At 36.1% G+C, this 20462-nt stretch overlaps 1 protein-coding gene across 6 annotated transcripts in view; it reads left to right on the top strand.

Moving 5' to 3' along the window:
• Positions 1-20462, top strand: part of Tnip3 (TNFAIP3 interacting protein 3) — a 62916-nt gene that overhangs the window by 23529 nt on the left and 18925 nt on the right. For 4 of the 6 annotated variants that reach the window (XM_087193247.1, XM_021236444.2, XM_087193249.1 and 1 more), the window contains 6 exons: positions 5124-5210; positions 7730-7810; positions 9427-9492; positions 10768-10908; positions 13354-13482; positions 18153-18272. In XM_087193247.1, coding sequence (XP_087049373.1) covers positions 5124-5210; positions 7730-7810; positions 9427-9492; positions 10768-10908; positions 13354-13482; positions 18153-18272 — 624 coding nt within the window. Of the gene's footprint in view, positions 1-4890; positions 5211-7729; positions 7811-9426; positions 9493-10767; positions 10909-13353; positions 13483-18152; positions 18273-20462 lie in introns of those variants that run through there. The other 2 variants (XM_087193250.1, XM_087193248.1) reach the window with 2 other exon arrangements.

Here is a 20462-nt window from a genome sequence, read left to right as displayed (position 1 = left end):
TCTTTTGCTCATATTTCTTCAGTAGCTCCCCATGAAGACACTATAAAGTCAAAATTATAATCTGAAATTTAAAGGGTTTTATCCTTTCACTGAAATTAACCCTAGCACACCACACGAGCCCTACACTAGTTAAACTGGCTTGTTAGAACCTTTCATACTTAGGCTTTTCCATCCCTAGTCTGTTTTTTTAATTTACTCCCTGTATAGCATGACATTTCAGCTGTCACCATTCATCAAAAGCCTATCTACCCTTCAAAGTCTGTTAGAAATTCCAACTCTTTCCGTAACTATTAAAGCTTTAGAATGAGCTTTTTTTTATTGTCTTTATCACTTATTTGTTGTTTTTCACTTATTGCCCATTTGTTTTTATATATATACATATATACACATAAATACATATGAGTGTGCATGCATATGCATGTGGGTGTGTACATACATGTAAACGTGTGTGTTATGTATGTATATATAAATTTACATATGTGTGTATGCATTTCTTTCTTTTAAAAATTTTAGTTCATATTTACAGTACATAATGTTTACATTATTAGTATGAAGTTGGTACCTGTAAATAACACCTAGCTATCTTTTATTTTGTTCTTTATATTTTGGATTTCTCATGCTATATTAAGTTTGCGAGTCTGATTTATTTCACTTAACATTATAGTCTCAAGGTGCATTCATTTTCCTACAAAAGACTCAAGTTTACCTTTCTTTATAGCAGAGTAGTACTCCCTTATGTATAAATACTACATTTTCTTTATCCTTTCATCTGTTAATGCCCATAAAGGCCTCTTCCACAATTTAACTATTATGAACTGTGCTGCTATAAACATGTGTATACATGTATCACTGTTACTATGATACCTTTAATTCAAGACCTGGGTCAAATGGAATTTCTAGTTTTAGATCTGTGAGGAATCTACATACTGGTTTTCATAATGGTTGTATTAGTTTATATTCCCACCAATGATATAGAAGATTTCCTTTTTCTCCATAGTCTCTCCAGCATTTGTTTTTATTTGATTTCTTGATGATGGCCATTCTTTCTAGGGTAAGACAGAATCTCAGTGTTGATTTAATTTGTATTTCTCTAATGGTCAGGGATGTCCAGCATTTCTTCAGAATTTTTTGGCCATTTGTACTTCATCTATCAAAATCCCATTTACTTCACTTGCTCAGTTTTTAATTGGGTTTTTTATTTTGGGGTTTCTAATATTTTTGAGTTCTTTATATAGTCTACATTTTAGTCCTCTGTCTGAGTAATAGCTGGCAAAAAAATTTCCATTCTGTAGGCTTTCTTTTCACTCCATTGGTTATTGTTTTATTTTGTTTTGTTTTTGTTGCTATGTGTAACATTTTAATTTGATATGATTCCATTTGTTGATTCTCAGTATTATTTCCTGTGCAACCAGGGTTTTGTTTAGAAAGTCCTTGCCTATGCCTACATCTTCAAGAGTTTTACCTACTTTATCTTCCATAAGATTAAGTGTTTTTGTTTTAACATTTAGTTATTTGATCCATTTTGATTTTAGTTTAGTACATGGAGAAAGATACGGCTCTAGACTCAATATTTTGCAAGTGGATAGCCATTTTTTCCAACTTTATTTATTTATTTATTTATTTATTTATTTATTTTGGTACTGGGGGTCAAACTCAGGACCTTGTGCTTGTGAGGCAGGCGACAGAACCACTAAACTAAATCCCCAGACCCCAAGAGACTATCTTTCCTCCTGTGTATGTTTCTGGCCTTTTTGTCAAAGATAAAAGAGTTGAACGCACTTGCAGTTCTTTCTGCATCCTCTACTCTGTTCCATTGATCTTTGTGTCTGTTTTTGTGTTAGCATCATACAGTTTTTATCATAGTAGCTTTGTAATATAACTTCAAGTCCAGGACTGTGATATGTCCTGCTTTGTTCTTGTTACCCAGGATTGCTTCTGCTATTCTGGGTCTCTTCTGGTTCCATATGAATTTTAGGATTGTTTTCTCCAGTTCTGTGAGGAATACTACTTTTATTTTGATTCAGATTACATTAAATCTGTATATCAATTTTGGAAATATGACCATTTTGACTATATTGGTTTGGCCTGTCTAAAAACAGGGAATTGTGTGTATAAATTTCATTGTAAGCAGGAATTGTTCTGTATTTTCCTTGAATTCACTTGATGCCATGTGCATGGCTGATGTTTAAATTATGAATAGATTTTTCTTTTGTCATGCAATTTGATTAGTGATCCTATTTAAAGTTCAAAATTTATTAATATTTAAAGTATTATAGCAGACACAACCCACCCTAAAAGGAAGATACTACCACTATCCCATTGTATAAATGTGTAAGTTGAGCCTTAGACTGCCCAGTCATCTTGGCCAAAGTCACAAGTCCTGAGTAGAAGAGCTGAGACATGAATACAGGTTGTCTAACTCTAAGGCAAGATCTTTTTGTCATAGCTTGATCCTCTGACTTTAACCTAGATAGTACATTTATTTAAAAATTCATTGACATAGATTTGGGAAGAAAAGAATTTTCCAAACTTCACCCTAAAAAGATGTTTTAAAACATCCTTATTTCTTTTACCTGCCAAAGAATACCTATATGCATGATAGACCCACACTGCTGCTCTCCTTGTAGACTAATTTTCATAGAATTCCTGCCAACTCAGATGACAGTTACAGATCAATGACTGGTAGTTCCTTGTTCTTTTCCTGTATCATATTTGTTTTGTTATGTTTTTCTTCTGCATAATATTTGCTAATCAGAAATCTTCAAAACAGCCTTGGAAACATGGAGGGACACCTCTGCTTCTCTGAAAGTTGTTAAGTTTTTATGAGATTTCTTCTGAACCAATTTCTCTGTCTGACTAAAAGCCAGACACTGGAAATATATAACACCTGTGAGAGGGCGGAGGCGAGGCAAATAAGACATGGGTAACAGAAAACATCCAATGCAGTCCTCGGGCTGGCCTATTGAGTCCCATTTCTTTCAAACCAATCTTGGGTTCTCCAGAAGAGTTATTGTTTACTTGTAAATAATCACATGGCTTTCTTGAGCTTATAAGAAATCTGTTTATTGTTAATCTACGTAGCAGAAGAGGCAAGGGAGGGAATTGTGATGGGGAATGAAAGGATTTCCACTTAATAGAAGCCATCACACCTAGCAATTAATATGCATCAGGGGACCTTGACAGAAGCCTGGGAGACAATGGATAGGGATAATATTTCCTTGGCAAGAAAACATTCTTTTAATCCACTTTTCCAGGTCAATGTTATCACATCCACTGGATTTATAAGAACTTTGAACTATATAACTTTATATCTACTCTGTGAGTGGGGGGGGTGTTGGAGGAAAAGTTTTACATAAATTTTATTTCTTTTTTTTTTCTAATAGCAGATTTTAGTTGACAAATTATCTGAAAAATTTCTCCAGGAAATCTCTGCTTCTATCCTCTAACATCAGAGCACATCTGAGTCATAACTTTTACTTTTAGAACTCTGAATGAATGATTGGATTCCCATCTGTCTTTTTTGGGTATTGCCTTAAGGCAACATCTCTTCCTTTCTCTCACACATATCTTCAAAGCAGACCGGGAAAATAGCAGGAAATAAATACATACAAACTCGAAAAAAGTCCATGAATTTGTTGTGCAGTAGTTAGATAAAATATTTATCAACTTATTCATTCAGCAAAAGGTGCTGAACACCAGTTCTGTGCCAGGATAGTGTGGAAACAGAGATGAACACAGGAGCACACTCCTGAACAATTGTGATGCTTGGTGACATAGTACAGGAGAGGAACTAGCTAGGTTTTGCTGGTCCCTGGCTTAGAAGGAAGGCCTAAGAATATGGTGCTTTCAAAAGTACAGGAGGGAAGCCAGGAGGATTCACTAAAGGCCTGGAGGAATTCAGTATGGCAGGAGCACAAAGAAGGAGATGGTGAGAAACATTAAAGAAAAGAGGGAGGACCAAGTCTTGCACACTCGTTCATTTCCTTTAAATGAGTTTGCATTTCAGGAGTTTTAGGCTTTATTCTATGTGTAGACAGATATGTCATAGGCAAGTCGAAGTTAAGTGATTAATCACAATTTCTTTTTTCCTTTCAGCAACACATTATTTTCTATTTTTATATTCCTTGCCTTTTCTTTTGCTCCCACTCCTCTAAGTTCAAAAATGGTGGTCCATTTGTGTAGCTTCAAGTTAGTTGTCATTTCCAAGCTTTTATTTGGTTGACTTATCTAGTGCTGCATTACCTGAAAGCCTTAAAATAACAAGAGTCTACTATTAAAGGTAAAATGTTAGAGGGAATAAAGCTTTAATTTCAAATGACTTGGTGAAAATCTGAAAGACCTATGAAATAGACAGTCCTACATTTGAGAATTAAGTTTAACTTTTAGTCTACAGAGGATTAGATTTTCAAATTCCCGTTTTGGAGAGTAATGAATCTTTTTTTTTTTTTTTTTTGGTACCCGGGATTGAACTCGAGTCCTTCCATTTGTGGGGCAAGCGGCGGAACCACTGAGCTAAATCCCTGGCCCAGTAATGAATCATTTTGCCTTTAATTCCATAGGAATTAGTAGCATTCGTAGAAATATGTATGACTCATTAAGTTTTACACAGCTAAACTCATATTTAGAACACATTGCCAGAAAATTACACCTATAGGGAAACAAGAATTCAAGTTGTCAAAAAAGCAACAGTTACCAAATTGCTGTGAGAAATATAATGCCTTTGTAACAGGCTACTGAGGAAGACTTGGTTTGCCCAGGCTTTCTGTGGTAGTAACTTCCTCCTCCAGGGGGAGAAATGCCAGTAAAGGAAGAATGACAATTTACATATCATAGCAAGGCTAATCTGCCCCAGGTCTTAGTCACAGCCTGCCTACTTGAGACATCCTGGGAAATCCCTGCTTGGAAAAGAAAAGTTAAAATCACGGTTTCTGCGCTATAAGTTTATTCTGTGTAATTCACATAGAGTCACCTCTGCTCATTTTCAATGAAAAATTACCATTTTTATTTTCTAATATGAGTTAATGGTGGATTACGGTTTTCAAATTGTGTATGATTGGTCTCACTCTAAAAGATACCATAAGAGATCCCCACCCCCCAACCTCTTTTTCTTTTTGCTTTCCAAGACTTTCAGAGAAAAAGCTTCCATGGCACATTTGGCAGAAGGGACAGCTGGAGTGAATATTGCACAAAGTTCTACCGAGCATATAGAGGTAAGAAACACATTCTGGGGTTGAATTGGCCATGTCTAGCACTGATAAAATTTCTAATTGTGCAGTGATTAATAAGAGTAGAATGGCTAATTTGTTAACTAAGTTCTGCTCTATATTTACAGGCAATGTTATTAGGCATAAAAAAATAGTATCTGAGTGACTATTGCATTGCCTTCAAACCCACTGGATTATCTTTCTTCTACAAATTGATAGGATTAAATCTGTTCAAACTCCTTTCAGCTTGCCAGTTCAGTGTGTTCCATATTTTGCTCTTAATTTAGAAGAATGTGGTACAATATAAAAAACTAAAAAGAATACTATATTGTGTGGTTGTAAATAAAACATTTAGTAATCATTTTATAGTAAAATATATATTTCAGTTGATACTGTAGCTTTTGTTCAGTTACTGAAAGAATACTATATGAATTAAGTAATTAGTAACCAATTAGTTACTGTTTATTTACCAAGTAATTAAAGTGTTTATTTTTTAAAAAAGAGATAACCAAAGTAAAATGAGAAACTAAGTGGAACTCTTTGTTCATTTAAAATTTAGATATTTAATTTTATTCTGTCAGAACTTGAATATGTGAGAGGTTGACCTGGATGTTAGAGTAGAGAAAGAAATGCCCAGATGCTCACCTGCATTGAATATAGATTATATTTTATAGAATATAATTATAGAGAATTACTTGTAAGGAGTAAATGTTCTGTACACAGGCCCTTACTGGAACTCAATGCCTAAAAATCTTTGTATTAATTACAATATTGGATGCATTTTTTAGCGACAAAAAGCAAAGCAAAGTTCCCCCAAAATGTTTTTATTTCATTGACTTTGCTATATTTTAATACACACCTGAGGAACATAAACCATTGTTAAAATGCTAATTAATTTCCAGAGAAACACTAGGTGATAGGTCTGTAGCTTATGAACTATTCATATTCATCATGTTTTCTGTCCTTTTCTCCCTCTCCGTGTCCTCCATGTATTACTCCCAAGTTTCAGAAATTAGTACTCCTACAATTACAAATAAATTCTGTTGAAGATTCAGTATCTAGCTTTTCAAGAATTCTCATTTTTCAGTGAAAATTATGTGTCAAAGCATTTTACATTTTTTTCAGGAAAAATTATTTGTGGGGGCAAACAACAGCAGCAGCAACAACAACAACAACAACAACAAAAACTGACTTATTGCTCTGCATCTGGATTTCCAGAAGCCAAGTGCATACAGATGTTTGCTGCCATATATTTTTGTCTACAATCCAGATAGAATTAAGGGCTTTTTGAGGACCCAAACCTCACATTTCTAAGCATGATCTAGGCTAGGAGGATACCGAACTTCAGTAGAAATTGTGATTATCTAGAACATTTGTTTAAAATAGAGACGTCTTGGCTCCCTTTCCTGAAATTCAGATCTCAAATAGGAAAACTAAGAGCAATATCTATATAGGTGTAAAAGATCACACTCTAAAATACTTGAGACATGAATAAGTAGAGAAAGAAAAGTACAATTTTATAAATTATTTCTAATAAAAAAATCCTTGAAATCACACAACGATTGTAAAAGAGCTGTTCCCTCAAAACATTTCTGGCAAAGACCACCATACATGAAAATATTTCTGGTTCACAAATGCCTTTAAGCAATTGCATGGTCCACAGTAACTGTGAAGCCTGAAACTAAATACAAATTTAGGGCCTGCCCCATCACTCAGTTCACTGTATTATTTGTATGACTCAGAAATGAGATTGTAAAACTATTGTGTTACAATAGAGGAAATGGAGTGAGTGTTGCCGGTAGATTTAGCCAGGTGGTAGTTAGTTTCCAGAGCTTTTGTGCTTTCTTTAAATAAATACTCCCATCCCTGAAAAAAATGTAATTGAAAAGAAAAATGATTAACCTTTTCATTATGCCAATAATTTATTATGTGTCTAAACTTGTTATAATTACATAGTACCAGATAACCTATGCCCATTTGTATATTTATGTCATGATCATTGATGTTTCTATTGACAACCTTAGTAACAGTTGTGCAGTTGTATAATCAATTTGCCGCATTTGAGATGTCCTCAGAAACTTACCTGATTTCTATATGCCATTATTTTCTTGTCTTTTGTCAAAAAAAGATTGAGATTAAAATTCATGAAATTATAATTTCTGGCTTGTTCATCACACAGATACATTTATAATTTATTGGAGAGTTATTTTGGTAACTAAATTCTATAAAGGAATCGTAAATATAATATGAAGCTGATACATTAAAAAGTCGCTATGAAGGACTTATTGAGTGAGGATTGTTACTAGTAGAATCGGATTGTGTGTGTGTGTGTTTTACTGGGGATGAAATCTAGAGTCTTTTGAAGGATAGGCACATATTCTACCAGTAAGCTCCACATCTCCAGCCCCAGAATCAGATACTTTTTGACACATTATAAGAGTTGACTAAATGTATGGGGCTTATGAAGGACAGTATTTCTCTTGTTTATTTTGTGGATTATTTTATCTCAATCTTTTTTTTTTAAGTGTGCTCAGTCATCAAGAAGAAAGAATTTGACAAGTACTCTTGAACACAAGATAAGATGCTTGGAAAAACAGAGAAAAGAGGTAATTTAGAAATAATAATTATCCACATATGATTAATGCTAAGAATAAAACATCCTTCGGTATCTTTTATTTTTGTTATTAAGTAATAATATTTATCTCTAGGATACTGGGATGTGTTATCTTGAAAGGAAATGTTTTTTAATCAGTATTTGTGCAATGCTGAATTTAAAAAGTCATAAATCTGATAATTATAATCCCATCTTTCTCAAAAGTTCGATGCTTCCCACATGGACCATTTGAGTTTATTAACTCTGTCCTTCAAGAAACACTGCAAATTGACATATCTTGAAACTCAAACTGTTAAAGACATTCAGTAGGACTGATTTAGATAGTATGACTTCATGAATTTGGCATCTTAATACACAGGGAATAAGGAGCACTGTCCTAAAAATATGTTTAATTCTAAAATGTTATTGAGAACTAACAGATATTGTTAATTATGCTGTTTTTATTTTCTGTGTTTAATGAATATCAGAATCTCTTTTCTAGACAAAGGAGAAAGTGAAAAGTGTAACAGTTTTAGCATTCCATATGGTATCAATTTTGTAATTCCTTTTCTCACCCATTCTATGTACTGTATCCTTTGTGTTCTTTTCTATGACACTTTCTACTCCTCTTTGATACTGCATAGAAGATAGTGCCCTTCTGGGAAATTACCAAACAGTAGCAGAGTAATGTTAGTATAGCAAAAGAAAGTTAAATCCTCAAAATGCCAACAGATAAGGTATCTTTATACAATGATATTATGTAGCTGTATTCTAAATACCACATCTATTTCCACCATAAGAATTACCTAATATGCAACTGCTATTCTGGATTAGGTGTTTTGTTTTGTAATTTTTTGATCACTCTGACGATATTCTTGGTGTCTGTCCCATATTGCTAAGTGCCATAATTTCTCTTAACATAGAAAACTAAAAAGTTCTCCTACAAAAAATGAAAACAGGTCATAGTATTGTTTCACCTAATTAGAAGATAGTTTTAAAACCTTTTAAAGTGTTTGCACTAAATATTGTCTTGTGGTAAAACTATTATTCCTTGAAAATCTATACTTTCAAAACTGTCATAGCCATTCATTGAGTATGTATCATAGATAATGTGTTAATCTTTGAAGGACATTATTGCAAGCAAATGATTATCAGTTAATAGACTTTAATATGAATTTCTTTTAAAGCTATACATTTCATTGTAAGTCAGTTTAAGCACATAGAAAAATATATAAAGGTTTGAGAAAAGACCTTTTCATAAATCAGTAACAATTCATTAATAAATCTTACAAAAACTACCCATATTTACAATTTTTATAAGTTCTAGTTACATTAAGCAAAGAAGACGGAAATTTGAATAATTAAGAGAAGTTAAAGTGGCTGATCAACTGTTCAGCTGACTTGTCAAGGTATACCTAATTCTTAACAGTTTTTCATATGTTAAAAAGTTATGAAAAGGTGAGAAAGTGTCTGGTTAAATCATCCAAGCCCAACTAGAACTTATTGGAAGGAATACTGTGTCCTCTTATGGTCCAAAATTTCAGCAACCTCAAAAAGTAATTGCGGGTTGCCCAAATTTCCAAATTGGCAGAAATCTTTTATTAATTCATCAAATTTTACTAATTTCAGCTCCTGGAAGTTAATCAGCAATGGGATCAGCAATTTAAAAATATGAAAGAGTTGTATGAAAGAAAGGTAAAAACTTCTATTTGGGGTTTTGGCACTCCTGGTGGGACCAAGTATGTGAAGGCTTTCATTGATTTCAGCTGAAAGAGACTTGTGGATACCCAACTGTTGAAAAATGAGGGGTCATGGGGAGGTGATGAGTGCGTTACTGGCCTCTTGGTGCTGAAGATTAATGGGTAGTGTCTCTGAATTGTCTTGAGCATCAGTAAGGAAATGTGCTAAAAATAGCCTCTAGAGATGTCTCAAGAGTTCCTATCCACATTTATCCTACCTTATGTAGTGTCCTGGCCTACTCTTTGTTACTAGCAGCCATAAATACATGGGTTATAGCTGAGGTTCAGGACAGTTTGAAGTCCATGTTGTGTTATGAAAGGCCAAGCCTGTAATTCTTTAATTATATCACATCAGCTCTTTTCCACAAAGAAACAAACAGTGCTCACAGTGAAAGTGAGGGAGAAACCCCTCTCCCCAAATAAAGGCACTGGAAGAAGTCTTTACTTTGGTAGAAAGAAATTTATGGAGAAAATCTCCTTTAATAGGTAAAGGTCAGTTTATAATTTAAAAGTATTTTATTTTCAAAAAGAAAAAGTAAATTCTCCTAGATTCAGAATTAAGAAACTTAACCACAAGCGAGTAATCCAAGGGCATTGTTCCCCATTTTGATACTCAGAAGTATTAAATTTAGAAAGTCCAAAATAACATTCCCACTGCTCTAGGCAATGTCAGGGTACCCTGCTGTATGTATGCACATTTTAAAGACAGATATTCAAAGAATGCTCAAGCTGCTTTCCTGAACTGCTTGCAGGCAGGGTTTTGAAAACAGATGTTTAGAAGAGCTTCTTCCACTGGACCTGAAGTCTAATTTGGCATCTCGTAGGAGGCCAAGTGCTGCGGGTTACTGAGAGGTTACAGGCTGGGCCTGCTTTTCCAGGTGCAGGCTGTACTCCCTAGGCCCTGATCCCCCACTGCCTTCTCCTGATCAGCCAAGGTCCCTCCTGAGAGCTCAGAGTAGGTGACACAGAAGAGACCACCAGTCTGGGACCTAGGTCTTCATTCCCTCCTAAGGGTGGTGGGGGACAGATCCAGAGGCTATTTCCATGTAAGGTGCTGCTTTTCGCGATTGACCAAACTTCTTTTTAAAATCCAAGTCTCCTTGTCTGTGGTGTGGGCGTTGGAACATAGAACTTCTTTGGAGAGGGACAAGTTTGTAACCTGGGGTAAATCCCTGGGGGGATGTGGGCCTCAGAACAGGTGTCTGCCACTGTCTATGACCGACTCCCTCAGGTCGCAGAGCTGAAAATGAAACTGGTCGCTGCAGAAAGGGTCTGGGGCACCCTGGAGAAGGAGCGACAGCAGCAGGAGCAGCCGCAGAGTCAGAAGGTGGACACCAGGCCACGTGACCAGACCAGGGAGCCACAGCTAGAGGTGGGCGGGGCCTCCACAAAAAGGACCTGAGTGAAAATTGGGGGCGGTTTCCTGCCGAAAACCGACCGTTTGTTAACCTCAGCTCACTGGTGAGCAGCAACCAATGTGTGAGGGTGTGGGTTATGCAAGTCTTCAAGCACCATCAATAGGACCACTTCTCAGGAATGAGGAGGGAGATGACCGACTGGACTGCTGTCTTCCTGTATTGTACAATAGCCATGTTTGCCATGTCTACCAGGAGAGGGAAGTAGTCCATGGATTAGGGAATATCTTTCTAAGGCATTTCAGTCTCGGAGAAAAATTTTTTCTCTTTTCACCTGTGTTGTTTTGATTACTAGTGGCTATAATAGGAGTGCAATACATTGTATAATGGCTTTCCAGTTTACAGAATTTTACAAATGTTTGTTTCTTTTTTTCTTGTACTGCTGATCAAACTCTTTCACACTTTACCTCTGAGCTGCATCCCCAGTCATTTTTCTTTTTCTTTTGAGACAAAGTCTGCCTAAATTGCTCAGGCTAACCTCAAGCTTGTGATCCTCTAACTGGAATTACAGGTACGCACTGCTGTGCCTGGGCGGTATTATTTTTGTACTCATAAAAATAAAACATTTTAAAAATCATGTCACCATCTTTATCTCCTTTAACATTGTCAGCCCACATTGGAGGTAGATATGTTTGCCAGATGAAGATGAGAAAGCCGCCATGCTAAACAGCACTCACCTGTAATCCCAGCTCCTCAGAGGCTGAGGGAGGAGGATCACAAATCCAAGGCCAGCATGGACAATTTAATGAGACCCAGTCTCAATATTGAATAAAATAAGAACTCCCTGAGTTCAATCCCTAGTTCTAAGCAGGGGTAAATGAGAAAGGTGAGGTATAAAGAAGGCTACAAGGCTTGGCAACATTGATAAAGCAGTACCATGAAGATGGACCTTGAGTCTCATCTTCAGATTCTAAGGCTTTCTCAATCCCTACTAAGAATTAGGCAGAGACAGTCGAGATGACAAGTTTCTCCTAAAATGGATTCTGTTTTTTTCCTGATTTTACTTTCAGTGATTGGACTTCATGGCTATCATAGAAAATGAGAAGGAAACAGCAAACTCTAAAGGTGTCTTTCTTTTAGGCACAATAGAAAAGAACAGTAAGTTCTTTTCAGAACATTCTCTGGTGAAGTTTTATCACCACTATTGTGGGGCATTGGCAATGTTTTAAAACATACACAATGTTTAAGAGGCTTAAGGCTACATCTAACATGAGCAGACAATGCCAGTCCAGGTTTGCCTACCTGGCTGAGGAGGACTTTGTCATAATGAGTCAGGAAAAGAGGGATCAGCAGGTTCCCTTTCTGCTCTGTGTTAGTCACTTCCTGTTCCAATTACATCCTGATGAGGAATCTTAGTAATTTTTCCCTCCAGCAATTGGAATCATTTTCCTGTTGAAGTAATTTTCTCTTGAATTATGCTAAATAAGAGAATGATTGGTTCATTTTCCAAGTGTATAAACCCATTTCATTTAAATAAGTGCAAATAAGGAAATTTCCATGTTTAAAGAAAATGATTGTCTAAAGTAGATTACCTTGGGAAATACTAATGAATAAAATAATGTACTTTAATACATATACTAGCTATTTTCTCATCTTGAGTTACCTATATTCTGCAATATTTATTTTACTAGGCCATATTCTCATTAAGAATCCAATTTACTCCACAAAAAAGTTAACTGTCTACTACATAAAATTAAGAGATAAGTAACATATAAAAGCCTGAGTCCAGAGCCTGTTAGTATCCAGAAACTAACCCTCAATTATTTAAAACATTAGACTTTTTTTTTTGGTACCGGGGATCAAACTTGGGACCTTGAGCTTGCGAGGCAGGGGGCAGAACCACTGAGCTAAATCCCCACCCTATGATCTTCATCTTTAAAAATAATAATCACAGTAATCCTGTGCTCTGAGTAATTATCTTTAGAGAAGGGTCTTATCTGTCTAAAATGTATTCCCTTGGACCAGTACAGAAATATACAGGAATGGGTTTTGAAATATTTAGTATTATTTTGTTGCAACAACAAATTTTTTCACTTTAGGATTTTCAACTTATTTTGCTGAGCTACATGTTCATCATTCAGCAACAGTACTGGATTATTCAGCAGATCCATTTATTTGACCATTGAAAGCAAGGATTGGAGGTTTTGATATCTTTTTTGGGATCCCCAAAATTCTAGGAGGTAGCACTAAGGTTTTATGCAAGAAAGATATCTTCAATCCTAACTCTGTCCTCCCCTCAAAGAATATTGCTCAAATGAATGTTAAGAGAAAATCTGGCAGGGCCCATTTGTCCTGTATTTCAGCAGTATGACCCCTCCATGGGCCCCAGCAGCTGATGTATAAGGATTATTAGTATCATCTCCTTTGGCTTTTATTGATTTTCATCTTGTTCTTCACTTCAGAAGGAAAAGGAAAACTTAAATGAAGAAATACAGGAATTGAAGAAAGAGAATAAGATTTTGAAGGAAAAAAATGCTCTTGCAAATAAGAAGAGGGAACATTATGAATGTGAAATAAAACGACTCAATAAGGTACGGGGCTCGGTCAAGCATGGGAAATCAGAGCAAAAGCTTCCTGTAGACCAGAACATTTCCCCTGAGAGTCGTGACAAAATCAAGCTGCATGTGGCTCCCAGCCTCACAGTTTGCACAGAATGTAACTTCAAGCACAGGATGGTCTAACTTTTACCAGTCAGGATTGCAGCTTCCAGCCATACTTGGTCAAGGAAGCTTCAGGGAATTCATGTTCCTGAAAAGGTTCCTCATGAAAAACAGAAAGGAGGAGAAATTATGGAAGAGAGTAAGGACATTTCTTTTTTTGTAGTTTGAAGAACCACATAAAGCAAGTGGGTGTCTGCACAATAACATAACTTTTGGTCAGTTGCAATTGAGGAAACAAACTTTTCTTTAAAATAGTCACTGTGGAGCAGATGTGATGCCCAATACATGGGAGCACACTTAATGCCAAACTCAAGGCTGCAATGAAGCTCTCCCCACAGCAACCCTAAAACACTCCTTTGATGGGGGTCAGGGGAAGAAAAGTCAGGGCTTTCAGGACATGGAATGGTTTAATACCTTGGCTCCAACTTAGCTTTGCAAAAAAGGAACTATGAATTGCTGCAAAAAGATGACACTTGTGTGTGTGTGTGTGTGTGTGTGTATGTGTGTGTGTAGGGATGTTTTAGAGACTAATTTTCTAGGAAGAAATACAAGTTCTTTTTTGTTTATTTTTTTTTCTAAAAGCCAAGCCATGTGTGGAACATGGGAATGTTGTAGCAGGTGGTTTGATGGAGAAACGCATCTCTAACTAGAGATTTCATGGTCAAAGTAACAAAAATTATCTCTTACAGCAGAAGTAGGTGATTGATCTTTAAAATGTGTTCAATCCTTAGATTTTTGGATTGAGTGGTTGTAGTCAATTTGTGCTCAGAAGCGTCATTTAAGAATCTCCAAAGTGTCAAGTATGTGCTTGTTTGTTGACAAGATAGATGATTTACAAATGTGTTGCTATATTAGGTCTGCCTGTGGCACAAGTCATTCAAGAGAAGACGGAAAAAAGGAGGCTGCATAAACAATGTATTTTACCCTCTCAGAGTGAAAGAAAATGTTCAGACATAAAATCCCAGGGAAAATATATTTTTTCCTGATATTCTTGGAATGTCTTCCACAGATAAGTTAGGAAAACTAAGGATAATTGGAATTATATTTGAAAGCCCTCCAATTTTGATACCATATTAAGTTTTCCAACATTCTCTACCTCATTTCTCTAAATGGAGGCACCAGGATATAATGACTATCTAGAACAGGCAAAAATTGTTTTATTGCTCATCATGCATCACTTCTGTTGCATCTGTATATACAGTTAATAGAATTTTCAAAAATTAGAATAATAGTAATTTTATAATTCTGGTGATTTTAATCATAAGATCTCAAGAAAAATTAAGTGGAGTAAAATTTATGCCTTTGTACAAATATCACCTTCTCAAAGAGGTCTTTTCTGGATCTCCTAATTAAAATTACCTGCTCTACTCCTCCTATATCCTAAATTAATTTTTCCTTGGAACCTATTACTACCTAATATATGTGCATGTCTCATATGTATTATCCTGTCTGTTTTCTGCCTCTTACTTTGATTGTAAGCTCCCTGAGAGTAGGAACTTTGCATGCTAGAAATTTCTACTAGTGCCCTAGGCACAGTGTTCAAGGCCTACAGTATATTTAGGAAGCCATGAATATTTCTTGGTTCTCTTAAAATCAGAAGAAAAGGTAAACTTTTAACTTGAAAACAGGTTTTCATAAATTATATATTCATTTTTATAACTGTGTAATTTCAAAATATAATATGTGTTTTTGTGGAGGATGAGACTCACAATGGTAACACGCATGATATGGCCCTGAGTTTTTTCTGTGTCATTCACTGTTGTACCCTTGTTCTGAGAACAAGGGCTTTCTCACAGTATGTTCTTAAATATTTGTTGAGTGGGCTAAAAGGATAAATTCATGAGTTTAAATAGCTAGTACGCAATATGTTCCATAGCCGATTTTGTACCTGAGATTCATTTTTTGACCATCATACATTAAGATAATACATAATACTCTACTTTTAAGTAATGAGAAAAAAATAAAAGGGTGCTGAAAGCCAGAAAGATTCATCCCACTCATCTACACCTTAAACTGTCACTTAAAAACATAAATGTTAAGTTATGATTGTGTAAAGAGATTTTTCTTTCTAATTAAGCATATTGTGTTTGGACCTAATGAAGTGTAAAAAGTTATTATTCTTCTATTTTATGACAGTTTTCTTTCTTATGATGATGATAAATAGAAGTTACTGAAAATTTTGATATAGGTGGCTGATTGTGCACACCACGCCTCACAGCATGAAACCTTGTGCATTCCCTACTTGTGCAAGTTGGCTGCCTGCTGACCCCTTCACTGGGCAGAAATTTATATCAGCTTAGTAATTAACATATGTTTTTTAGAAGTTTACAAAATGATGTGTACTCAATTCAATATTTGCTTTGAAGACATTACCCAAGGGTTCTGTCTTTATCAAGTTCCTACAGAGAAGCCAGATGTTTAACCAAAGTGAAAATTCTCTGAGGCTGTACAGCCAGGGCCATCCATGGGCAAAATTAATTTGTCTAAATCCCACCATTGTGAGATGAATGGATGTGTTCAGTATGTCAGTATTGATGGTAAATAGCTTATTCTAGAGTTATAGGGGTTTGCTCGAGGAAATCTGAAAACCCCAAGATGGAGTACATGTCTACTAGACTCACATTTCATATATGACTAATATGAAAATTTCTGAAATGCTGAATCATATGAAAGGTAGACCAGAACATTCAAATAACAAGATCTACAGAAAAAGTCTAGCCATGGGTGTAGGACATGGGATGACATATAGATTGGCAGCATCGCTCTGGCTCACCCCACCCTAGATTCTCTCTACTACTATTCATACACTTTTTATTTAAAATTCACTATTCTGATATTTCCTAGAACTACGTATCTTTACACAAATTCCATCAAGGTTGGTGGTGTTCCTCAAGTAGAATTCTTGCTTCATATACATGAGGTCCTGGGTTTGACTCCTAGGACACGTGCGTGTGCATGCGTGTGCACACACACACACAAATCTGACAAGACATAAATTATTAAAATATTTTTGTTCTTCCTCTAAATTCTTACTGGAGGAAGAAGAAAATTCTTGTTTCTCACACAACTTCCTGAAAATGATACTTCTGTCAGGCCAGACAGTATCTGTAGATTGTAAGATATTATATTAGGAAACTCCCAGTCTGACAACACATACTCACAACCACAGATATGCTTTTCCTCTCTGGCTTTTATGACCATATTGTATAGTAATGCAAAGGAATGAACTATTACTGATGTCATCAAATGGACACCACTGAAGTACTTACAAGGAAATAGTCACAGAGGAAGTAAATTCTTCTTAGGACTGAAAATGAACCTTTTCTACTTGTATGAAGGACTCATTTACTTAATAAGCAAGTCATCATATTGTGTCTCTAAAGCCACAGGAGGATGAGAAATATTGTGTCACAATATGTAAATGTAATTTTTATTGAAGTCATAATGAACTAAAATTTTCCATTTTTTTAGTACTTGGGATTGATCCTAGAGCCTTTGCTCTGAGCTACATTTGCAGCCTGTTTTTTTTTTTTTGGACAGAATCTTACTAAGTTGCTAAGTTGCCCAGGCTGGGCTTGTACTTGTGATCCTCCTGCCTTAGCCTCCCAGAGTGCTGGGATTATAGGCATGGCCCATCATTCCTAGATGCAAAGGTCTCAAAATGGAAGCAGTGTCTTTCATAAGATCTAAGAATAGGTTATATAAGAACATAAAGGGTTAATGAGTAAGGATGATAATCTTGTTGACAAATATATTTCTCTCTGAATTTCTTTGGTTTTTTTCACCCCACAGTAAAAACTCCAGGTTTTAGTGCATGTCATCCTGCCCTGTAATGAGTTCCTAGATTTTTTAACAGGGAGTAAAGACAACTGTGGCTAGGCCAGGGCATGCTATCCTGAAGGAGGACAGCAAGTGAATGGCGAGAGAGAAAGAGGGGGGGGGAGGGAGAGAGAGAGAGAGAGGGAGTGAGTGAATCTGCATGAATTCAGGTATCTATGAATTTCCCTCTCTCACGGTGGGGGCATGGTATGGTTACATAACAGAATATTACTCAAAACATTACTTAGGACCAACAACAATAGCTTTTGCAAAATGCATATTCCTGGGCCCTGTTCTCAGGTGTGCTGATTCAGTATCTCTGGGTTCAATGCTCAGGGATGGGAATACTTGATCCTTTTGATCCTCCTCATAGTTTGAGCATCATTGACAGAATATGTATTTCACTGAAGCAGAGAAACTGCAAAGGGGTTATACATACTTTTTTTTTCTTTAGTTAGCCAGGTGGAGGGGAGTCCAACATTAAAGCCTCCCATATAATAATGAAGGATGAGTAACATAAGCATCATCATGGAGAAAAGACAGAAATTCTGAAAATATACATATGAAGAAATTCAGAGAGAAGAAAGCTACCCGGTTACATAAGCAGCATTGGAAATGAAATGCTACCTTGTGGGTGTACTTGAGACAACTGTAGCAGTTACAGAGGAATTCATAGGGCGTGGCACCTCTCAGATTAATAGTGTGTTCATTTTATAACATAGGCCCTTCAGGATGTCTTGAAAATTGAGAGTTCTTCATTTTTTGAGGACTGTGCTGGGAAATCTAAAGTCAAGTGCAACCATGCAGAGATGATAACGGAAATAGAAGTCCTCAAACAGCAGGTGAGAAGTTGGAAGTGGCATGATCATGAAGAGAACACTGGGCCCATTGTTCATGCCTCTTTGTCCATGTTTGAATGTCTTACTATTCAAAGTATTTCATAGGTTTCCACATTGCTTTTTTTTTTTTGCTTAAATTCTTTTATTGGTGCATTTTAGGTATACAATACATTTACATTTATCATTGGGTGCTTGTACCTGTACATGATGTATCTTGGAATAAGATCCACATTGCTTTTAATTAGAATTTTCTAATCTTAAAGCTTGATAGGAAGAATAGAGATCAGCTACTTTGTTCCCATAGTTCATAAAAGAAGGACTTGAGTTAAATGGCTTGTCCAAAATCTCACAGTTAGAAGAGGGGGATACTACTTAACCTTTGGATGAGATTCTGTTGGCACTGAGACTACAGAACTTCACGTAGGCATAATTTATTTTGAAAACACAGCTACCAAAACTCTTTACAGAAAGTAGTAGAAGGGGGGCAGTCATCTCCTAGCTGCTGGCCTCAACAATAAGTGCAGCTTTAAAAAAAATATTTTGCAGTGATTATAATCACTGAAGAGTCAGATATGCTCAGCTACCCACACACATGTATGTACCACCAACAATTTGTCTATGTACAACAGCTTCCTCCTCTCTGTTCACCAGACCCCACTTACTATTGCCAAGAGGACAGCAAGTACTAGGATGTGCTATCTACAGTTTCTACATTTATCAGCATAGGACTGTGAGGATATAGCACTACCTCAACCACTTATACTAAATTTAGTTCTACCAGCTGGAGTTTTCCTTCCTGAGGGACCAGCCATGCATTTCTTTTGTTCTGAGAGACTAAAAAACCAATTAGGTAAAAGACTAGAACAGTCCATGGTAATATCAACAAACATAAGCTACATAGAGGAATCACAATCCCTGAAGTACAAATTGACAATAACATATTAGCCATGAAGCAGAGAGTGTCACAGAATAAAGGGCTGGAAAGTATTATTTTTCTGATCTTTCTCAGTGAGATTTGTTGGCTAATTTTGCCCTGAGTCTCATTGTAATACACAGACTAATTGAGCAATTGTGTTATTGTTAACTTATTTTATTGTTATAAGTTCATAGGAAGTAGACTATTTGCAAATAGAGCTAAACAACTTAGAGCACTTGGTGGTAAAGTTGAGTTTTCTCTCCCAGCAATCACATTTGAATAATTGCTTCATTACATTAGGATTATGTAAATGACTTAAAATAAACCCATGGAGAGAATAAGGGTAATTCTTAGATTGTTAAAGCTCTGTCAAATTCTCAACCCCTGAAGTACTGTTGGTGCTAGCCAGGATTCTCTGCGGGGTGAGGGCACTGCCTATGTTCAGACACTTGAATCATCTTTGGTGCTCACATAATGTAAACCCCATGGGACAGCTGCTCTGACACATGGAGGTACAGTCATTCCTTAGCTTGAGTCTGGTATAGACAGTGGCTGGTGTCGTTTTTCCATAATCACCCAGAGTCGACCAAAATTCATCTCCTTAGTTCTGGAATGACTCTTTGCTAACTTTCTGCATATACATCCTAACTGCGCATGTTCCTAATCAGGCACCTACAATTATTACACCACCAAGTCCCACATGAAACACTGGAAGCTATGAATTTACAAAGAAACTGAGTTAGAATCTTGGCCCCTACCTGAACACAGTGATGACATGGCTCACAGTTAGAGTGTTCAATTCTGATCAGATGGGCTTCTCCTGCTAAAAATACTGCGGGTAATTGTTGACACAACATGAGTTTATGTTTGAAATTGAACCTCATCTCTCAATTAAAAAATAAAACAAAAATATCAGCTTGGGTGCAAGTAGTTTTCTTGCAATGCTTCTATCGATTAAAGCATTTAAATCTATCAATAGCTATACAGAATACTTAATTTCTTTTCTTGCCTTTGCATTTTGTTCTATTATTATTATTGACCTAAATGGATACACTTCTAGTTAAAATTTGTTGAGCTGCTCCTGATAAAAGTGCAATGTGAGCTGGGTGGGGTGGCAGACGGACACCTCTAATCCCACCCTAGCTAATTTAACAAGACTCCGTCTCAAAAACAAAAAGAGCTGAGGATATACCTTGGTGGCAGAGTGTTCCTTTAGTTCAGTTCTCAGTACATCAGTAATAATAATAATAATAATGATAATCCAAGAAATTAGTGTT

Source organism: Heterocephalus glaber, unplaced genomic scaffold (assembly GCF_053883595.1).
Source record: "Heterocephalus glaber isolate CG9 unplaced genomic scaffold, H.glaber_assembly_v1.0 deba00001586, whole genome shotgun sequence".
Classification (NCBI taxonomy): Eukaryota; Metazoa; Chordata; class Mammalia; order Rodentia; family Bathyergidae; genus Heterocephalus; species Heterocephalus glaber.
Note: the sequence above shows the minus strand (reverse complement) of the source record. Positions and strands in the feature narration are given on the sequence as shown.